The 21,568-nt window shown below is 34.4% G+C and overlaps 1 protein-coding gene across 1 annotated transcript in view; it reads left to right on the top strand.

Annotated features, from left to right (window-relative positions):
* Positions 1-7,199: 7,199 nt before the first annotated feature.
* Positions 7,200-21,568, top strand: part of LOC126972073 (O-acyltransferase like protein-like) — a 283,177-nt gene continuing 268,808 nt past the window's right edge. Inside the window, exons 1-2 of the mRNA XM_050818654.1 lie at positions 7,200-7,307; positions 21,301-21,440. Coding sequence (XP_050674611.1) covers positions 7,238-7,307; positions 21,301-21,440 — 210 coding nt within the window. The 5' untranslated portion in view covers positions 7,200-7,237. The remainder of the gene's footprint in view (positions 7,308-21,300; positions 21,441-21,568) is intronic.

Genomic DNA, 21,568 nt, shown 5'->3' with positions numbered 1-21,568 from the left:
GACTCCGTGTCACCTTACATAACAGTGAGGCACCAAAACAAGCCGGTAAACGTGTAAATACATAGCCCCACACTTATACTAATACAAGCCGATCGGCCGCCATTATGAGTCTGTGACAGATCAGTTTGCGTCGCAATAAAATATTTTTAAAATGCCGTCGTGCGTTGTGAAAAAGTGTAAAAACAATACTATAAAAGTATTTGTGGATATATCATTACTTAAGGGAGAAAAAATTGTGTATATGGTATACCCCGTAAACATACACTAGCATAAAGTTTCCACTTAAATAATTTAATTATATATTTTTTTTTTCGATTTAACTCTAGCCTGCATGTCATCGCGGTAACAACTTTTTATTATAAATCCTTCATACATTACTTAGTTCACTTAATTCTACTTAATATTATTATACTATAATAACAATACAAGTAATGGAACATACACGAAATTTTTCTGAACAAACAACACCAAATACATCAAAATATTTTTCAAATATTCACAATGCTTTTGAAAATAATCGCACCACTAATCCCGTAGGATAAGTAGTGTTTCTAATAGTTAATTAAAATATTTTATATTATTTTAGTTGTCACTAGCATTAAACTAGGCCGGGCCTGTATTTTAATACTAGTTACTTCCAGATACATTGTTTTTTACAGATAACTTCAATACATAAAAGCGTATATAAGAATTTAACTTATGGAAAAAAAAATTTAGCAGTTCTACGAGAAAATAAATAACATGTGTCTATCATACATATTACTGGTTAGTACTTGAGCGGTCAGTAATAAAATTGAAACATTTGGGTTGACTACAAAGACTGTTGACTTGGGCTATTTTTATATAATAATGTAGTAAGGTATTATTGATTGGGTTTATTTTGAACTTTTAAAGTAATAATGTTTATACATTATTACTTTAAAAGTATTAAAGATAATAAATTTTGAAGATAAATATATAAGGGTACATGTATACATATAGATAAATAGAAATTTTAATTTATTGTAGATGTGAAATATAAGCTATGCATACTACACTGGCCTTCAAAAGTAAGTATCACACTTTTAAAATTGGGATAACGTTTTAAGTTCACAAGATATACTTTCGAAATAAAAAGGACTCCAAAGAGAATTTAATTTTGTACATAAAAACTTTATAGTCTGTAACCTTCTTTTAAGAATTGTCTGAAAAAAAACCTCAAAAACAAAACCATACCCTTTTCAAAGTGGACGTTTCCGAATTACAATTTTACCATTCACATTTTTCTTTCTGTTTTAATTTTTTTTCAAGATCGATGGGTCTTGTTTTAAAAATTTATGCAAAAAAGCACATAACATTTATTTATCATGCCTCTTTCAGTTGAAGAATGTACTAGGATCATAGCTTTTCTGGAACTAGGCATCAGTATGCGTCGCACTGCAAGAATGGTGGGTGTGACGATACGAACGGTCCAGGAGGTAAAGCGAAGGTACGAAGAGACTGGACACCATCTGAGGAGACCTTGTAATGGCAGACCCAGGTGTACCAGTGCCCGAGAAGATCGTTATATTATTTCCACTGTGTTAAGAAATCGCCACCAAAATGCAGTTGAAGTCCAGCAACAGCTACTTCAGATCCGGAAGGACTAAATTAGTGACAGTACAGTGAGAAGAAGACTTGCTGAAGCAAATTTGAAACCCCGAAGACCAGCAAGTGGCCCAAAACTCGAGAGACAGCATCGAGTAGCGAGACTGCGATACGCCCGTGAACACATGCAGTGGGATGAAGAAGAATGGTCAAGAATTTTGTTTGCAGATGAGTCTCGATTCTCCCTTTACACTTCTGATGGAAGGCGAAGTGTTTACAGGCGACCTGGTGAGCGATACCTTCAAGCCTGCATCTCAGAAAGAGTCCAATACGGTGGAGGCAGTGTACATGTATGGGCTGGCATATCTTCAGAAGGTCGCACAGAGCTAGTAGCCATAGAAAATGGCACCCTCACTGGGCAAAGATATGCTCAAGAGATTCTCAATGACTATGCAGGGCCGTATTTAGCAAATATGGGTGATGGATCGATGCTGATGCATGATAATGCCCGGCCACACACGGCTCATATCGTACAAGAGTATATTCAGGAGGTTGGTATCAGCGTGATGGCTTGGCCATCAAGAAGTCCTGATCTCAACCCGATTGAACACGCCTGGGATGAGCTTGGGAGGCTAGTCAGAAATCGCAGAACACTAAGCACTAAAGCAGGCCCTGGTAGAAGAATGGGAGAATAATCCCCAACATCGGCTCCGAAACCTAGTGTTCAGTATGCCAAACCGGCTCGAAGCTGTAATCAGAGATCTAGGAGGCAATACCAGTTATTAAAAAATAAATAACACGTAATACATTATAGTTGAATTTTTTTACACTAAACTAAAAATGTCTATTTTCATTGTTTTATCTTTTTTAAGTTAAAAATGTTACTAATATATAATTTTAGTTTCTAAGAATTAAAGCCTATAAAATTTGCAACAAAACGTTTTTAATCTTAAATCTCTACCTTCTATAGTTAAGAAAAAAAATTAATTTGAAAAGTGTGATACTTACTTTTGCTTTTTTTTTTTTTTTTTTTTTTTTTTTCTGTATGTTGTGCGTATAAGCGGTAAGGTAAGTAAGGCTGGATAATTAATAATTTAACGTATAGCTATAAACAAATTATCAATTTCATCATACTTTTTATTTTTTAACCAAACAGTTAGCTATTTTTTACAGTTAAATTTGTTTTCAGAGTAGATATTAATAATTTTGTTTAATTTATTATAGAGCATGGGACCAAGATAGCATTGAAATTTACGTATAAAAAAGTTTTAAAAGTGTTTGTAGGACAGACTTTATCTTTACGTCGTTTTGTTACTGCTTCTGGAACAAATATAAGTTTTGAGTGCTGTGCCATTATAGTGTCCCTAATAAACAATTGTCTTACAGACAAGACATCGCATTTAGTGTATAGTTCACAAGTAGGATACCGAAAGGGTTTGCAAATAATAACCTTTAATAGAGCACGTTGGGCCCGTTCAAGCTTCAAAAGACATGATTTTCGAGCGCCACCCCACGATTTAATACAATAAGTTAATAAGGATTGTGCTAATGCAAAGTAAACATTTCTCAAAAGAGTGAAATCAGCAATCTGACGTAAGGTTTTAAATACGAAAATAAGTTTTCTAGTCCTTTCTGACAGTAGATCAATTTGCGGTTTCCATGATAGGGTCTCATCTATTAGAACTCCTAGGTATTTAATTATTTTTGTTTTATTAAGGTAAACACAAGAGCATCCTTTATTTTGAGTCAAGACTTTCTTACAATTATGAACTTGTACGGAAAAATTTTCGTCTGAGGGAATTTGTCTTGTAGTAATGCCAAAGGTGATATATTTTGTTTTAAGAATGTTTAGAGTTAACAAATTCTGTTGAAGCCATTGAAAAGTTTTTCGAAGTCCTATTTCAACCTTGGTTTTGACATCTGCCCAAGAATGGGCATGAAAAATTAAGGCCGTATCATCGGCATACATAAATGTTTTGCAGTTAATTGGATTAAGATGACAAAGGTCGTTCACATAAACCAGAAACAAAGCAGGACCGAGCACACTGCCCTGAGGTACACCGTGAGTTACTGGATGAAAAGAGCTTACATAATCACCTATTTTTACACTTTGCTTTCTGTTTGTCAGGTAATCCTTAAAAAGTGAATGCACCTTTCCTCTTATTCCAATTGCCTCCATTTTGTCTAAAAGAAGTGGTATAGAAACGGTGTCAAAGGCTTTCGCAAGGTCAAGAAAAACGCCCACGCATTTTTCTTTAGCATCTAGACGGGCTGCCACAAATTCTGATAGATCCGATACTGCATCCCCTGTTGATCTTTCTGCCCTAAAGCCATACTGATGCTTAGATAAGATATTTTCTTTATCTAGAAAGGACATAAGTCTTTTACTCATAATTTTTTCAAATAATTTGGAAATAGTCGGTAAAATTGAAATAGGGCGATAGCTATTGGCACATGATTTTACTCCTGATTTATATATGGGTAGAATTATGGAGAGTTTGAAAACCTGTGGAAAAGTACTCGTTTCAATACATAAATTAAAGATGTGTGTTAAAAGTGGAACAAGGATGTGTCTGCTCAATTTTATTATTTTTGGTGATATATTGTCCCATCCAACAGCTGAGTCATTTTTAAGGTTTGTTATTAAGTTTTCTATTTCTTTTTCTGTTGTTTTCAACATCACCATAGAGTTTGATGGCGTCATTGGTTTTTTATTAGAACAATTTAAATCTACGGGACATTGAACGTGAGGAATTTTGTCTGCTAGGCCCTTGCCAATACCAGCAAAATAGTTAACTTTTTCAACTGCGTTTTCAGGCTTAGTGTCAATCCTCAGGAGATCCTGTTGTAATTCTTTTTTGTTAGTTGTGTTTGTGAATTTTCTTATTAGTGTCCATGTGTTTTTAGGATTTTTAGCGTGTTTTTTTAATTCATTTTGTTCATATATTCTTTTAAATCTTTTTAATAAATCGTTACAGTGGTTTTTGTATCGCTTGTAAGTAATACTGAGAATTTGATTGTCAGGTTCTTTTTTAGAATTTGTATGCATTTTGTCACGGGTTTTGATACAACGTATGAGACCAGGAGTAATCCAAGGCTTGATACAGTGATACTTCTTGGGAATTAATGTTGTGGTTGTATATTTTGAGATTGTTTTAGTTAAAGTATCAACTATTTCTTTAGAACACCAATTGGGATCATTTGAGTTGATGATAGGCTTAAAGTCTATTTTCTCAATTTCTTTAGCGATCAAATCATATCTTATTTTTGTTTTTTAATATCTTGGTATTTTGCGTATTTTTAGAATTTAAACTAATCTTAATAATGACCGCTGAGTGGTCTGTAATCGATGGTGTTATAACAAGGGTCGTGGATGGTAATTTCGCTTTTATCATAGCGTGGTCTAAACAATTTTTTCCTCTGGTAGGATAGTTGTGACCAGCCATGAGCCCGTGACTTGCCAATAAGTTTAGATAATCAGCAGAATTAGAATCAATGTCATTTCTTACATCAATGTTTATATTCTGTTTCCTCAAAAATATTTTACCGTTACTTACCCAACAGTACTTAAATTCTTCTGTCTTGGCTAAGTCACGCGCTAGATAGAATAGTCTTCGTGCTTTGTAAGTAAGGGCCTCAGATATATAGATAGGTTTTTTATCACCGTCTAGTCCTATAACAGAAGTATTCAAGCGAGAGTTGGGGTGTTGTTTATTATACAATTTAACACCTTTGATGACATTATGTTTTACTATATTAGATGTGAATTCAGCCACAATGGTATTTTTACCTCCTTTGCCACGTATTACGTATATATCTTTTAGTTCTCGTTTCTCTATATCAACATTTAGAGCCTTACAGGTTTTAACTACGATACTGGATAGCTCATCCTTATTTTCATAGTTTTTCATAGAAGGCATATTTCTTATTTCGATAGATGATGATTTCAGTGTACGGTTTAATTCTTCTACTTTTTGTTCAAGAATTTCGATTTGTGAAATATGCTCTTTGCGTTCACTTTCTAATAATTCCATTTTCTTCCTCATAGCTTCATACTGGCAATTCAAGAATTCTAATGCTTTTTCAATTTCTTTGTTAGATTCTTTTATTTGCGTATTTTGATGTTTGATTTCGGCTACGTCATTTACCAGTTTATTAAGTAGAGAATTTTCGTTATTCTTCCATTCCGCCAGTATATTCTTGATATCCTCCGTTGTGCATGACTTATCAGGGGATCCTCTGCGTCTCTTGCTGCTGCGCTGTGTCGCTGTTTCATGAGTTTTTGTTTGTGCTATGTCAGAGTCGGACAAAGTATGCTGTACATTTCGATTTACAGGAGATCTGATTAATTTCGACATTTTTCAATATACCTAAGTAACTTGTGTTCAAAGTTTATGTGGTCGCACAAAGTATTTGATTTGCAACGAAAAAACTTGGTTTAGTTTACCTTGGTTGTTTGTTGATATCGGTATTGAGTTCCAATTTGTGCAGTTCTTTAATGTCTAAAATATAGCACAAAACGTAGTTTTGTGCTATATTTTGAAGTGTTTCTGTTTAGTGCCACACTTTTCAAAGCTGGTCGTAGAAGAACGTTGGGGTGAATGTCGTCTTTATAGTTGTGAGTAACTGGTGAGTGGTTATTCACTGATCGGTGGCAATTAAAACTTATTTCTAATTTCAAACTGAATATTAAAGAAGATAGCTAGTTATTTAAATAGATTATACTTAATTTGCAACTTTCTCGAAAAACAAACAAAATAAAATACCGTATATGTACTGTCAGTTAAGAGGTTCGGGCGGAAGTGTAATAAAGGTGCTTCACTTGCCAATATCACAGCGGGGAGTCCTTCTTTTTTTATTAGTCCGTGACCACAGTTATGTCAAATACATAGTAGATTTTACAACGAGTGCACAAAACGAACCATTTTTATCCGAGACTTTTAGCTGATAGTAATGTCGAGGATAAAATGGTTTTGTGGGTGAGTTATAAACTCTGCTTTTCATTTCGATTGCGAGGAAATAAAACAGTAGTATAACATGCACGTTATTAACAATTTTAGCAAATTTGAAAAAAATAATAAACGCACGAAAAAAATAGACCTGTTTCCCGCCGCAATTTTTTTTAAATCTTACGACATTGATATTAGGCTTGGGCTCCAGACCTATACAGCCTACTATTAAATTAAGTTTGTAATATATATATATATATATTTTAACTAATTAAATAACCTACCGTATTTTAATTTAAACGTTAATATCTTTTATGTCTTAAAAAATACACGAGGCCAATAAATTTAAGTAAATATTATAAAATAACAAATTCTATCTCTGAACTTATTATTGTGTTTGGCTGTATGGCTCATTTTCATGATTTTGATTTTGTGCAATATCGTGCACAAATAAGCAATTTCAGAGCATGAGAAGTCAAAATTTCTTTTATCTCTACTTTTCACGTAACGAGACGAGATTATTTACTCGTGGTGCTAGCCCGGCTGACCATCACAATACAGTGTCGCTAATGATTCTATTTTTAAATTCTAAGTGCTACTACAATCACGCTCGTCACTTAATTAACGTTAGTAATTATAAAGAAAAAAATAATAATTATATAATCTAGCCAATGTAAGCAGTCTTATTATTTTAGTTTTACTAGGCAGCACACGTACTCACTATGAATATCAAATATTTTGTGATTCTGTTGTTCTTTGAATTATGCTGTGGTGATTCATATAATTTAAATGGTATGTATTCTGTTGAGGTCGTTTATTAATTCCATGAAAAGATAAATATTAAATTCCTTATTAATACAAGTTATTTTCATTAAAAGCAAAAGCTTATACAAATTAAGCTTACATGCATGTCTGAAAGAAACATTTATCAATATTATTATAATAAAATACAAAGAGTTCGTATAGTCGGTATAAAAGTTAAACAATTTGTTATGTTTTAAAGTGATTCTTCACTTATGGGATAAATTTCATAAATAAAATAAGAAAACAAATTTTTATAATCGATGCGGGACTCGAACCCGTGACCTCTCTCGTTCCGTGTGAGCGCTCTTACCAACTGAGCCAAGCGTTCGAGTGACGTTCTTTTCCTTGACGTACATCAATTAGTTTTACAGTGATTGTGATCTTATTTCACTACCCTAAAAGATTTGAGCTTTTAATTACTGTTAGTAAAAATATAATATTAACAGTTATATTAATTAAAAATAATATTAATAATTTACAAATGTAAGCAGAATTGTCAAAATTGTAAGTTGAGTGAGTATTGCATAATATTTCAATGAAGATTATTTTTTGTTATTTGGCTGAGTTCTCGTGACAGGCTTCGTCATGTTCGCTTAAATGTCACTGCTTGTGGCAGCGACATGGGACGGGTCCCCTTCCCTAAAATACGGTCAAGGGAGGCGATGGCTGGTTCATGCGTCATGCCCGTGAATGGATGGTACTTATGGTGCCAGGATGATCCTGGTACCAGAAACTCTGCTTCAGATTCTTAAAACTAATTGTATTTTTTTATTTTATTCATTTAGGTATATAATCTTGTATGAAATTTCGAGCGATTGCCAATTCCGTGGCCATCTGGAGGGCAAAGCCAAATTGGCTTCAAAGAAACTGGGCGTCATTAATAGAGCACGGTAATACTTCAAGCCGGCCCACATTCTAGCGCTGTACAAAGCGCAGGTCCGGCCACACATGGAGTATTGCTGTCATCTCTGGTCTGGCGCACCCCAGTATATCCTATCCATATGACCAATATATGGTCGATCCATTTGACCGCGTGCAACGCAGAGCAGCGCGAATTGTCTGGGACCCAGTCCTCTGTGAACGGCTGGATCACTTGGCGTTGCGTAGAGACGTCGCTTCATTGTGTGTCTTCTACCGCATTTATCACGGGGAGTGTTCCGAAGAGCTGTTTTACCTAATTCCTGCCGCCGAATTCCACCTTCGCACGACACGCCACCTCTTTGCAAAGCTCCTTGTAAACCGCACTGTCCCCCACAGTGCGGTTTACAAGAAGCTTTCTTCCACGTACTACAAAGCTATGGAATGAACTTCCTTGTGCGGTGTTTCCGGGACGATACGACATGGGTACCTTCAGGAAAACGCGTACACCTTCCTTAAAGGCCGGCAACGCTCCTGTGATTCCTCTGGTGTTGCAAGAGAGTATGGGCGGCGGTGATCACTTAACAACAGGTGACCCGTACGCTCGTTTGTCCTCCTATTCCATAAAAAAAAAATAAAAAAAAAAAATGCTCGCAATATACCTATATGTATTTACGGTGTGTGTGGGCGATGCTACTACACCCAATTACTTTTGTTTTGTATTAATTTACATTTATTTTTTTAACTTACTCGTGTAAGGCTAGGGTTACTCTGACGAAAAATTGTTCTGACGAGTTCTGACGGATTCGTCAGAAGAAACAAACGCCTGGTATCCAAATGACAGTGTTTACACTGGCAACGACGAACGCGTCAGAACATGCACGACGTTGTCAGAACCACTCGAGCGTTCAAACGAGTTTGATTTTTTCGCACGACCTGCGTCTGCGAATTTCTCAGTCTCGTGTACGAGAACAGGTGTTTGTGGGATATGAGAGACAAAAATTATCACAACAGAGATATTTCTCGGCAAAAGTGGGAGAAAGTTGCTACAGAACTCAACACTAGCAAGAAGTACAAATTTCTATTTTGATGTGGGGTTTACATTAATTAGGTACACGAGCAATTAGAATTAATGTTTACATTTTATCTATCAAGAACATGACTTGTAGAGCTATAGATTATTACAGTAGGTTGTATTAAAACGGTATTTCACCTGCTGGATTAACAAAATAATTTTTCAAGGTTTCTCTAGTCTCATTCGCGCTTCTTCCGTAGTGATTATATCTCCGTGAAACTGGCACATTGTGTAGGGACTCAAAGTCCATCTCGGGAATATCAACGGAAGTAAGACCTTCTTTATCGATGTCAAATCAAATTTATCAAATTCGTCCATCTTCGCTGGACGGCAGAAACAAACAGACTATCAGAATAACAGAAAACGCGCACAGTGTAAACGCCTTGTTCTGACGAGGATTTCGGACGTACACGTCAGAACAAATTTTCGTCAGAACTCATAGTAACCCTAGCCTAAGGCATTGACTATTTGACGTTTGAGTAGTTTTGATGCATCACCTTAAATACATTGTATAATATACCTACATAAATACAAAATGCTGAATTTGTAAGTGAGTTTCTTGCCACTTTTACGTGTTCTAAATAGTAAACAAATATGGCGTACTATATATACTACTAGTAGTTGCCAGTTGCATTTCCAACTACAGGTTTTATCTCAATAAAATGTTGAAGTAGGGAGTTGTACTACTGAAACATGTAGGGCGAGCCTGTCAGCCATTAAGTTGGCATAGACCCCCCATTCCGCACGGACGCACGCCAAGAAAGGGCAGATATCTTCCCTTTAATAATAATATTATTATTAAATAATATTATTAGTAGGATTAGTAGGATAATTGAGATGGGAGACCATCGAACGAATGAACTTAATAGTTTTTTATGCAGTGAACGAAAAGTGTGGGTAGTGATAATATTACAAGCGATAATAATTCATTTATCTTCTCATGTATCAGACTCATGTATTATTAAACTAGGGGTCGGTCCATTCAGAAAACTTAAAACTAATATTACCTTAATTGTTAAGGGTTGCTAAAAGTCGTCAGACCAAAGAACAACACCGTCTAAATTACAAAAAAAAACACACTGAAAGCCAGATCGTTAGAAAAGTAAATCAGTGGCAGGGAGATCTCCGGCAAATATCTCACTGCATTTTGATAAACAGCACGAGGGAGAGAAATAATAATAATTACAATAAAACAAGTAATTTGAAGTTATTACACGTTTATTAAAAGCAATTGAAAATCTTCTTTATTCTATAGAAGCAAAAGTAATGCATTTAAATCATAATATTAAAAGCTTTTATTACTGTACTTTTATACCGATTGTGTTTCTGAAATAGTGATAAATAATAAAACAAAATATAAAATCTGTCATTTTTCGTAAACATGTGACTTTCGTATGAGGTAGAGTTTATTTACCATTTAGAACACATCAGTAAGAATAGACTATATTTATAGGCACATTATCGAATTTTCTAGAAAGTGTTAATCATATTTTTTACACCAGGAACAAACATAAACTTGTTAAGCCTTCTACTCGGTTAAGTCGAGTTAGTAAATCTTTTGTTGAACGATTTGTATACTCTTGCATCTATATGTGAGAATGTGCCCATTCTTCTCAGGTGTGAGGTATTTTTATTTGCTATCTTATCTAAACTATCATATGCTGATTTAAATGAGAATATTATAAATAGGTACTATGATACCAACGTGATAGCAATATCAACCTTTTTTTGATTTTTAAGTACTTTCAAAATTCAGCCATTTTCCAATACAGCTTAGTACTTCAAAGTTGCCAAGCCAGGAATTTCTTAGGGATGCAATTTCGATAAACTGGTTTGAACTTCGACATTAGCGATATTTATTTCTATCACGAAGTAAATTAAATCCCGTTCATCCATCTTCGAAAATGTTAGACTTCTATACAATTGTTTATTCCTTAGTTTGTTCCCTTAGGGGTGAAATTTCTACTTAATTATGATGTAGAAAGCTCTTGTGATTCTCAAAACTCCCCACTATTTCAATAATGACAAGTATTATTATATATCTACAGCTCATATACAAATATTTTTATTGTGAAATATTATGAAAGATTTAATACCTATATAAATAGAACGCTGAAGTTATTGTTTATAAAATTCCTTATTTCTCATGAAGAAAAAAAAGGCACTCATATGAGAGATGAGATAAATCTAAAGAAAAAAGGTTCATAATAATTAATTATCCGGTGTGAATGTAAAATAGTTACTAAGAATTATTGTTAATAATACAATTATGTGAAAATACTGTAAGACGTAACAATAAAAAAATTACAGTTCAAAATACAGTAAACGAGCTTGCAAAATATGAACTAGCATCTCATAACTAGTTTTAATTCTTTTCTTGGGTTGTGGTGCGAGTTCAGTAAAGTCTAAATTTTTTCCAGCACCAGATTGTTTGCCAAATAAAATAAATGTGCCCAAACTGGCGTTGCGTAGGGACGTCGCTTTATTGTGTATCTTCTACCGAATTTATCATGAGGAGTATTCCTAAGACCTGTTCGACCTGGTTTCTACCGCCAGATTCCACCTTCGCATGACAAACCACAAATTACGATATCATCCCCACCATCTGGATGAGTGGCGTTCCATTGCGATTTTCAAGTAACTTTCTTCCACTTACATCCAAGCTGTGAAATGAGCTAGCTACCTTGTGCGGTGACGTCATCTTCGTGTACGCTATAAAGCAGTAAAAATTCTACAACCGCATCGAGCCTATATGTTTCTCGACTTTTTGTGAACATTCATGGAAAATTTTAATTAAATCTTGTTTATGATAGCATTTTTATTATGTATCATCCATCTGTACGAACCTTATTCAACAAATAAATAATTGAATGATTGATTGAACGCCCCACTACTAAAGAAATGAAGGAAGAATGTGTCTTTTGTTACATTGTATGGCCAAGTTATTAGCGATTTAGTAAAATATTTATGGCATTTCTATAAAGAGGCATAAAAGGCATTTATTTTCTCAAAATTGATTCCTTTAGAATTCTATTTGATGTCATTTCTAATAACTACTAGATACTAGTACCGCTTCGGAAACAAATGGCGCTCTGAGAGAGAAGAAGTGGCCCAAGAAACTCTCCCAGCATTCTTTTTTTGCGCTCTTTTCAATAAAAATATACAATATTGTACAGTAATTTCTATCGCTATAAAATAATCACAATCTAGTCCCAGGCTGTCCGATCATTTAGGTTAGGATTTACGACAGAGCCATGTTTTTATAAGACATTTAAATTTATTTATAGATAATGCCTGAACAGTGGCTGGGACATTATTATAGAAGTGTATACATTTACCTTAAAGCTATTATGTATCATATGAAGCCTACTAGAATTAGTTACAAGCAATCCCTTATTTCTAGTGTTATAATAATGAAAATCACTATTAAGAGCAAAAAGGTGACGATTTTTGTGAACGTATATTAAATTTTCATATATGTACTGACAATGAACAGTCAAAATATTTATTTCTTTAAATTTTTCTTTGAGAGACTGTCTATAACCAAGCTGATATATATGTGTGTTTTATTTTTGAAGTGAAAACTTCTTTGGTGGCGTTGAGCACTTTTCTTGGGATGGGTATAAAATGTTAAACTCGCGTCATGACACGTGACACTGATCGAAAATTCATAAGACACTTCATGTTTAAATGCTCTTTGAGACAGTTGTTGAAATAATGGAAAACTAGCTGAACCAGCAAACGTTGTTTTGTCATATAAATTATTTTTAGTGTTCGACCGTTTTTTTTCAGTTCGTTCTCAGACTTACTTTTTAAGCCGACAACCACGACCACGAAAAAGTGTTTTACTTTTTCGGGTTAGTATAATATAGCATAAGACACTCACAAAAAATGTGGCTTTCGATAGGTAAGAAAAATTTAAAAATCGTTTCTGTAGATCCAGAGATTATCATTATTAGAAAGTATTTTATTTGATCGTCAACATTTCAATGTTTTTCTATTATTTTGCTATTTGGAACGGAGACATATCGAAAAAATTCAAAATCATGAAAATCAGTCCAACCGTTCTCCAGATATAAGTGTTTGAACAACTGTGTTATGTATGTAAATTGGAACTCCACGCCTCTTCCGTAGACGCTACGCGTCTCTCCAGGCTTAACAGCAAATGCAGTTTCCAATTTATAGCGCTCTGAGCCAGTGGCATACCGTTGGATCCATTAAGCATGAAATTAAAAAAAATCATCAAAAAATATTTCATAAAATGCAATTAAAACGATAACACTATGTAGTTTAACATCTTGTCATGTTCCGTTATGTTCGCTTTCGTACGAACCGCACAGATTCATAGCCAAGGGACATTCGCCAGTGGTCTTCCATCGCTTGAGCCTGGCTGTATCATGCGATGACTATGCAATGCATCACATGACATCACACGCTGTTCTGTACTACGCATTGCAGCACACTCGTTCCTGTATGTTATCAAAATTCATTACAAAGTACAACATCATAATTAAAGTTTCTGTCATGCTGAGCATCATGCGACTTACTCATCACTTTCGGAAAACTCACAAGTTATGAAATGTCTTAAAGCAATAACATTAGCTTAACGAATTAGTAAATTTACTACCGAAAATAAAATCTACATCTACAGAATCTACAGAAAATAAAATCACAAAATAGCAACCCCCTTTAATTACTAACGCATAAACTAAGTCTTAAACATTGATGGTAGCGTGAACTTATTTTCAAAAAAAATAATTTCATATAAATTCTAACACTTAGTTCAATTTATACGTATTGAGAGTGGCGAAAAATATTTCTTCGCTATCACACGGCTTTGTAAACAGTAGCTATGAAACTCTTTTTATGTTTTAAAACTTCCTTCAAAAATAGCATCGAATAATCGGTAAATTCAACTCTTACCAAATTAAGTTAACTTGAATCCTTTATCCCACCTTTAATGACAAAGAAAGAGCCTCCGTCTTGTTTTTAAGGGTGTGACGTAATAATTGTCAACTTGCTGGTGATCACTCATAATTGGATCATCGAAAGAAAACTGCAAGAGTATTTGACCACCTTCGTATATATTCTATAGGAAAAGTTATGACGACCCAGAGTATCGACATGACAAGGCCGTATTTATAGGACTTCGATTAATTATTTTTAAAAATAATTTTACATCATAATGTAAATGTCATAATGTAAAAAATCAAATGATTTATGATTTAATTTTATCGTAAAATTATTAATATTATGTCTAGTCTCGTTTTAATAATAGGTGTGTTGTAGTATTTGCGCCGATAAACATTATAATATGTATTTTTGTAACTCCTACGGGCTTTACACGGCAAACATGAATTGCTCGCAGATTGCAGTAGTTTCTGCGTGAAGCAGTAATAAACACACACACACTCACAACCATTCCTATTTATCATATTAGTAGGATTTTATATAAAAATTAAGATAAAATTATTAGTATCATCTTATTAGCTATATAATAAAGAAATAGATAGATAAAATATAATTGTAAAGTTTCATTAAAATCCATTCAGTAGTTTGTGCGTGAAGACGTAACAAACATACACACACACTCACACACAAACTTTCGCATTCTTATTTAACTATTCACCACAAAGAAATTTATTATATAAACTAGCTGATCCGACAGACGTTCTTCTGTATATACTAAATAAAATAATGTTTTTTTATGAATTTGTCAATAATGTATCATAAATTCAAGAATTGCTTCGTAAAAATGCACCCTGTTGTTGTAATAAAATTGTTTCACAGCATAACTGTCAAACCGTTGCGTCAATAAATTCGACGGGGTATGCATCAAAGGAAAAACAAATTTGTTGTTTTTATTTAATTCCGAGCATTTTCCTATTTATTCAACCTTTCAAACCTTCTCTAGACTTCCAAAAATAATTCAAGACCAAAATTAGCCAAATCGGTCCAGTCGTTATCAAGTTTTAGTGAGACTAACGAACAGCAATTCATTTTTATATATAGATATCAAAAGAAAACCAATTACTAACGAAGCACCTTGCTTGAACAGGGTGAGGCGATAGTTTGCTGAATTTGAGAGAGTCGGGTTTCTTTACATGACGAATTTCGTGAAGGTCGGCCTTCAACTGCCGTCAACGAAAATAATGTGGCTACTGTTAAGCGACTAACTGAAGAAAACCCGCGGATTACCTATGAGACATTTCGAGGACTATTGGGGATTGGTATGAGCCAAATTCAGAAAATTTTACACGAAGAATTGAAAGATCGGAAACTTTGTTATCGTTGGATCCCTCATGAACTGACAGCGGAGCAGAAGCGGGCTTGCGTGGAATGGTGCTCACAGATGCTAATGAAGTATGACCACGGACATTCTAGTGATGTTTATGACATTGTCACAGGAGACGAAACGTGGATTTGTTGTTTTGAATCCGAAAAAAAAAACAGCAATCTTGTGAATGGGTGTTTGAAAATAAGAACAGGCCAACAAATGTGAGGCAGGTGAGAAACGTTGGAAAAAAAATGATCATATTTTTTTTTCTTAGCTACGGATCCCATCTGCACAATTCCACTCGAAGATCAAAAGAGTGATAAGGCCGAGTGTTCTACTATTCGTTTACCCGAAAGACAACCAAAAAGCCGCGTTCTCCTACATCATGACAACGCTTCACACGGCCAACAAAACTAAGTCATTTTAGCTTCCGAAAAAGTACAACTTGTCCCCCATCCTGCACATAGCCCCGACCTTGCACCCTGTGATTTCTGTATTTTCCCCAAAATTAAAGATTTGATGAGAGGTTTCACTTTTACCAATTCCGAAGAGGCAGTAATAGCGTTCAATCAGCACGTAGAAAACATGCCTTAAGATCTGTGGTCCTCCTGTTTTAAAATATGGTTCGATCGCATGAAGAAAATGTTTAAAATGTAAAGGGGAGTATTTTGAAAAGCAATAGATATAATATTTTGGTTATAATGTTGTTTTTGCAAGTTACGCAAAACTTTTAGTGTGACCTAGGTATACGTTTTTTTTCATCAAAACAGAAAGACTTTTGAGTAACCTTCGCTATTTATCATAACTCATAACGAAGGGTTTATCGGCTAAAAAAACAAGCTACAAGATAATGACGCGAATGTAAAATTTTGGGAAGTGGATAGTTGTAGGTTTTTAGCAATGATCATAGTGATACAAAGTTTGATAATTATTTTACATTTTAGTGGTATATTATGTTACATAGATTTATTCAGACTCAGAGCTTACATTTTTGATAAATGATACAAAATGCTTATGGTAACTAAAGTATGAAATAATTACTTTGGTTTTAATATGGTCAATATATCTTTGGAATACTGCGTCAGTTACTGTTTTTGATCTTGTTGTTGATACAGTGCAACTGCTGCACATTTTCAAATTAAATTTGACGTCCAAAAATCCGAAGCATAAATTACATTAAAATTCTAAACTGCATAATGAAGTCCTAGTACATGTTGCTAGGATGACACATGATTTCAACCGCTATGAAGACTTTACTTTCAACGCTACCATATTTATGTTCTCCTGGTGTCAATGTAGTAATATGTCGTGTGCCTGACGTCAGAATATATTTAGGCACACACGCGTCATACATAAGACAATCTCTTCTTCAACGGTAATCGCTCGGTACCAAAACACAGTTAAATGCTACCTATCTCATCAGAATATTGATATAAATAACGATTACATAGGTACCTATTTATATTATAGAAAAAACTGACCAATTTCCTTAAGATGACCTTACAATAGGTAGGTACCGTTTTAGGTAAATAAGACAACCCTAATGTGGACAGAAGACGTAAAATTCACGAGATAGAAAGAGAGGCCAATTCTAAGTTAGTAAAAATGTAGGTCAAAATCGCTGTACCATCTGAATTACACCTTCTTGTATGACCGCAAAAGTCCATATTTCTTTAATTATTCATAGACATAGACATAGACATATTTTATTTCACATCATCATCACACAATTTAATTTACAAAGTTTTATTATACACCTTAAAGTAAAACATAACAATATCGCTTAAAGTTATATAATATTTGTGAACATAATTATATATTTTACAATTGAATCGATAATGATGCGAAAATGGACACCGCTCAGCGTATGCTGTAGCAAATGCTACAGCGCTGGTTTTCAGCGTAGCCCATTACGAGACAAACTCGCGCTGTGGTTTAGAAACGTTTTAAAATTTTTAATTACTTACAGCATAACACATACTTACTTAAAACTGAAAACCTACCCAAATACCTTATACGTAGAAAAACCAACATTAAAGAATAAAGAAAGACAAAAATTACCAATATAAAAGATACAAAATATGCAAAACTTGATAAAAAAATATAGTACACAACAAAAAATACAAACGCTGCGATTACAATATAAAATTAAAATAAAATAAAATAAAGCCAGTTCAGAAAATATATATATTCAGTTTACCTAAGATAAGTGGGGACTATTTTGCCACCTATTTGTAAATCTTTTTGATAGTTTACTAAATAGTTTTTGTATTTTAATTTAAAACTATATATGGAGCAACTATTCCTAACTGGTGGTGGTATATTGTTCCAACACTTAGTGGCAGCGTAACGGAAACTACCACGAAAGGCAGAAGTGCGGTGAGGAGGAATAGTAATTGGTATACTTCCTGTTCTGATAGGATACCTTGTTTCTGAGGCATGGCGCCATTTCAGTTTTTCGTACAGATATTCCGGGCGACCTTTGCGTATTATACCGAATAAAAGAGTGGCCAAATGAAGCTCCCTACGTAATACTTAATTACCGGTATACTTAAGATGACGATCTTAAGTATACCGGCGTTGTTTAGGTGTGGAGTGATATGAGTTCGAGGCGGTAAGATAAAGCAGAATCGAGCACAGGCGTTTTGGACCCTTTGAACGATTCGTTCAGTACGCGCAAGCAACCGCGAACCATATACTGTATCACCGTAATTAAACAAAGATAGGATTATCGAGTCACATAGTGTAATGCGATGATCTATACTTAAGAAGTCTCGAATACGATATAATATTTTGAGCTGGTAAAAAGCTCTCCGACTCAATTCGAGCACATGTTTCTCAAAATTTAAGCCATCGTCCATTAACACTCCTAGATTACGTGCTTCGGTTACCCGTTCTAATTGTATACCTATAACATTTACATTAGGCTGCGATGAAACAATTTTATCTATTTGAAGTTTAGACCCCAAAATCATGTATTTTGTTTTACATGGGTTTAATACTAAACTTAGACCACATATGAATGCGCTTCAGATCGCTATTCAATTTATTTACTGCGTCGGTAGTATTTTCTGGTCGAAATGAGATGTATAGTTGTATGTCATCTGCATACATGTGAAAATTACAATGCTTTATGATGTTCGATACGTCGGCAGTATATAGAATGAACTGTGGGATTCCTCTACTTAATTGTACTAGCTCTGACAGCAATGGGTATCCACTATCATCTCGAAGCTGAACACGCTGGTTACGGCCACTGAGGTAGCTTGAGAACCATTTCACTGTGTCAGGTTTCACACCGTAAGCGCTCATTTTTGAAAGAAGCAAGGAAATATTAATAGCTTCGAAGGCGCGTGAAAAGTCAAGGAGCACCATGATAGACCCTTGACCATGATCACGAGCACACAAGATATTATCGACAATGTCTATGAGAGCAGTAGAGGTGCTGCGACCTTTCCTAAAGCCTGACTGATGAACCGGTAGGAGTTTATTACTTTCCAAGTAAGTCGCGAACTGCATATATACAACACGTTCCAAGACTTTCGAAATGCAAGGAAGAATACTTATCGGACGCAAATCTTTCAACTCCGTGACATCTGCTGTTTTTGATAACGGTGTAACAATGGCTGACTTCCAGGCGTTTGGGAAAGTGTTTGTCAGAATGGATGTGTTAACAATATGAGTGATTGTACCTAAAGAGTGAGGAAGAGTTAGAAGTAGCATATCAAGACATGTCATCTATTCCGACAGCGTTAGACTTAATTTGATTTATCACCTTAAAAATGGTAGCTTCGTCTACTGTTTTAAGCTGGAACTCAGACTCTGTGAAGCGGTGGAACTCATAATATGTCAGCTGTGATAATTTAATTTCATTCTCGCCTGGGACTTTCAAAAAATGTAAGTTTATTGCGTCTGGGTCTCGTAAATAGTTTGGGATTACGGCGTGGCGGGTCTTTGGTGAAATATGAACGCATTTCTTCAGGTTATTCCATAAATTCTTAGAGCTGCTTGAGTGCCTATTAATGTGCTGGCTGAAGAAAGCACGTTTTTCTGAATATATTGCTGTATTTACTATACTCTTTAGATTTTTATAGTAGACTTTGTGTATTTCTAATCCAGACAAACGAAACCTGTCATATGCGTCGTTCGTATTCGGAGTGAGACCTCTGTTTTTTCTCTCTTCGATTCTTTGTTTCTGCTAATAAATATCAATTATAATATGATAAGCAAAACAAAAATAGTTCAGTTCTAATTTTAGGTTTATTTATTTGGAAACAAATACAGATACATCCTTAAACATAAAGTAGATAAAGTAAAAATAGAAATATGGGCACAAGGATGTCTCCTTAAACAGTTTCACTAATTACACTTAATATTTAAATTTACACTTACATTACACTTAGTTTCAGACAACCAGTTAATAAATAAATCTTACATAATGCAGTGGTAGACATTGTTAAAATTTAGATGAAATTACGTGATTTCTAACTTACTCTGTTTGTGCCAGGATTTGTTTTATTCTGAGTTTGTAAGTTTTAGAGGAACACGAAAACATATCTCCATCATTAAATCTAGAGTTATGGAGAGCAAACATTCTACGCTAGTGGCTACGCCACTGCACAGAATGTACGTACGCGTATACCAGTATTTGTCCTGGTTTTTGAGAGATGAAATAAATTATTAGAGCGTGTAGCACGGGCTGGTATATGAAAATCGATTAACTGAAGCAATTCTGAGGATATGATTTCACTCGTACATATTTTTGTCAGAGTGACTAATTCAATTAAACTCCGTCGCTGGCTTAATGAAAGAATATTAAATTGTTTTAAGAGATTCTTGTAGTGGTTTCGACGTCCACCCAAGCGAAAGTTTAGGATACGCAAGAATTTCTTTTGTATCATCTCAACCTGATGGAACATATAACACATTTAATAACAGTCCGGAGAGTAAAGGAAAGAATATATATATCTCTTCTAAGTTCTCAGCTTCAATATCAGGTATTCGGATAGCCCTTAGATATTTCCTTACCATTACTAATACGCCCCCTCCCCCTTTTTTACCAGACAGTGCCAGATTTCTATCACGTCGAAATAGTACACAATTATTATCATTATGAATTTCCTCATCTCGAATTGAGCCAGTTAACCAGGTTTCTACCAGTATAATTATGTCATAGTCGCAAGATAGCATATTGAGTCTTAATTCAGAAAGTTTGGTTTTAAGCCCTCCACAGTTTTGGTCAAATATAGTAAGGTTATTTGAGTTCATTTTTAAGAAGTATATCATTTTCATAAATATTTTTAATTAATAATAATACGTTAACAATTCTTTTCAGTAGATAGTGTGCGTGTTCCTCCATGTGGTGAATAATTATTATAATATATGAATCAAATGTTTCTAATACAGTACACGATGTGTAGATGATTTTAAAATATTGTGACAATAACAACCTTATAATAATAAAATTAAAACATAAATTAAACACCGTAAAAAAGGAAGTATAGTTGTAAAAGCGTACATAAATTAGTATCCCGCGACATGAAGTGAATTCTAATAAATAAAATTTGTACATATTTCTTTCAGCTGATGTACATAAGCAATACATTAAATCATATTTAAGCTTAAGTAACCGTGTGTCGTCATCACCTGAGTCTTTCCATAGCACGTATATAATTTTAATTAATATAAAGAACAAAATGTAATAGTTTGCAGTGACGACAAAAAACAAGAGATATAAAAGGTCTACCAATAAATAATATAGTTGTTATTAGTTACAGAGTACTTCCGTATGCCACCGCTGTTTGAACTAGATAACTATGAACAATGCATGGCCAGCGAAGACGGTGTGTTTTGTGTTGTTGCTGTGGATGTCATAAAAGAGCCTGATAATGACGTAACAGATATCATAAAAGTAAGTAGAGAACTTGTTTATGAGTTGTTTGTAACAGTCTTAAATCTTATCCAGCTTATATAAAGCAGAGTTTTTTGCGACTCTTCTTGGGTCAAGGCACGCCTTGAATAACTTTTGCTGCGTCAAAA

The sequence above is a fragment of the Leptidea sinapis genome, chromosome 25 (assembly GCF_905404315.1).
Source record: "Leptidea sinapis chromosome 25, ilLepSina1.1, whole genome shotgun sequence".
NCBI classification, from domain to species: domain Eukaryota; kingdom Metazoa; phylum Arthropoda; class Insecta; order Lepidoptera; family Pieridae; genus Leptidea; species Leptidea sinapis.
The sequence above is the reverse complement of the archived record's forward strand: the minus strand, read 5'-3'. Positions and strand labels throughout refer to the sequence as shown.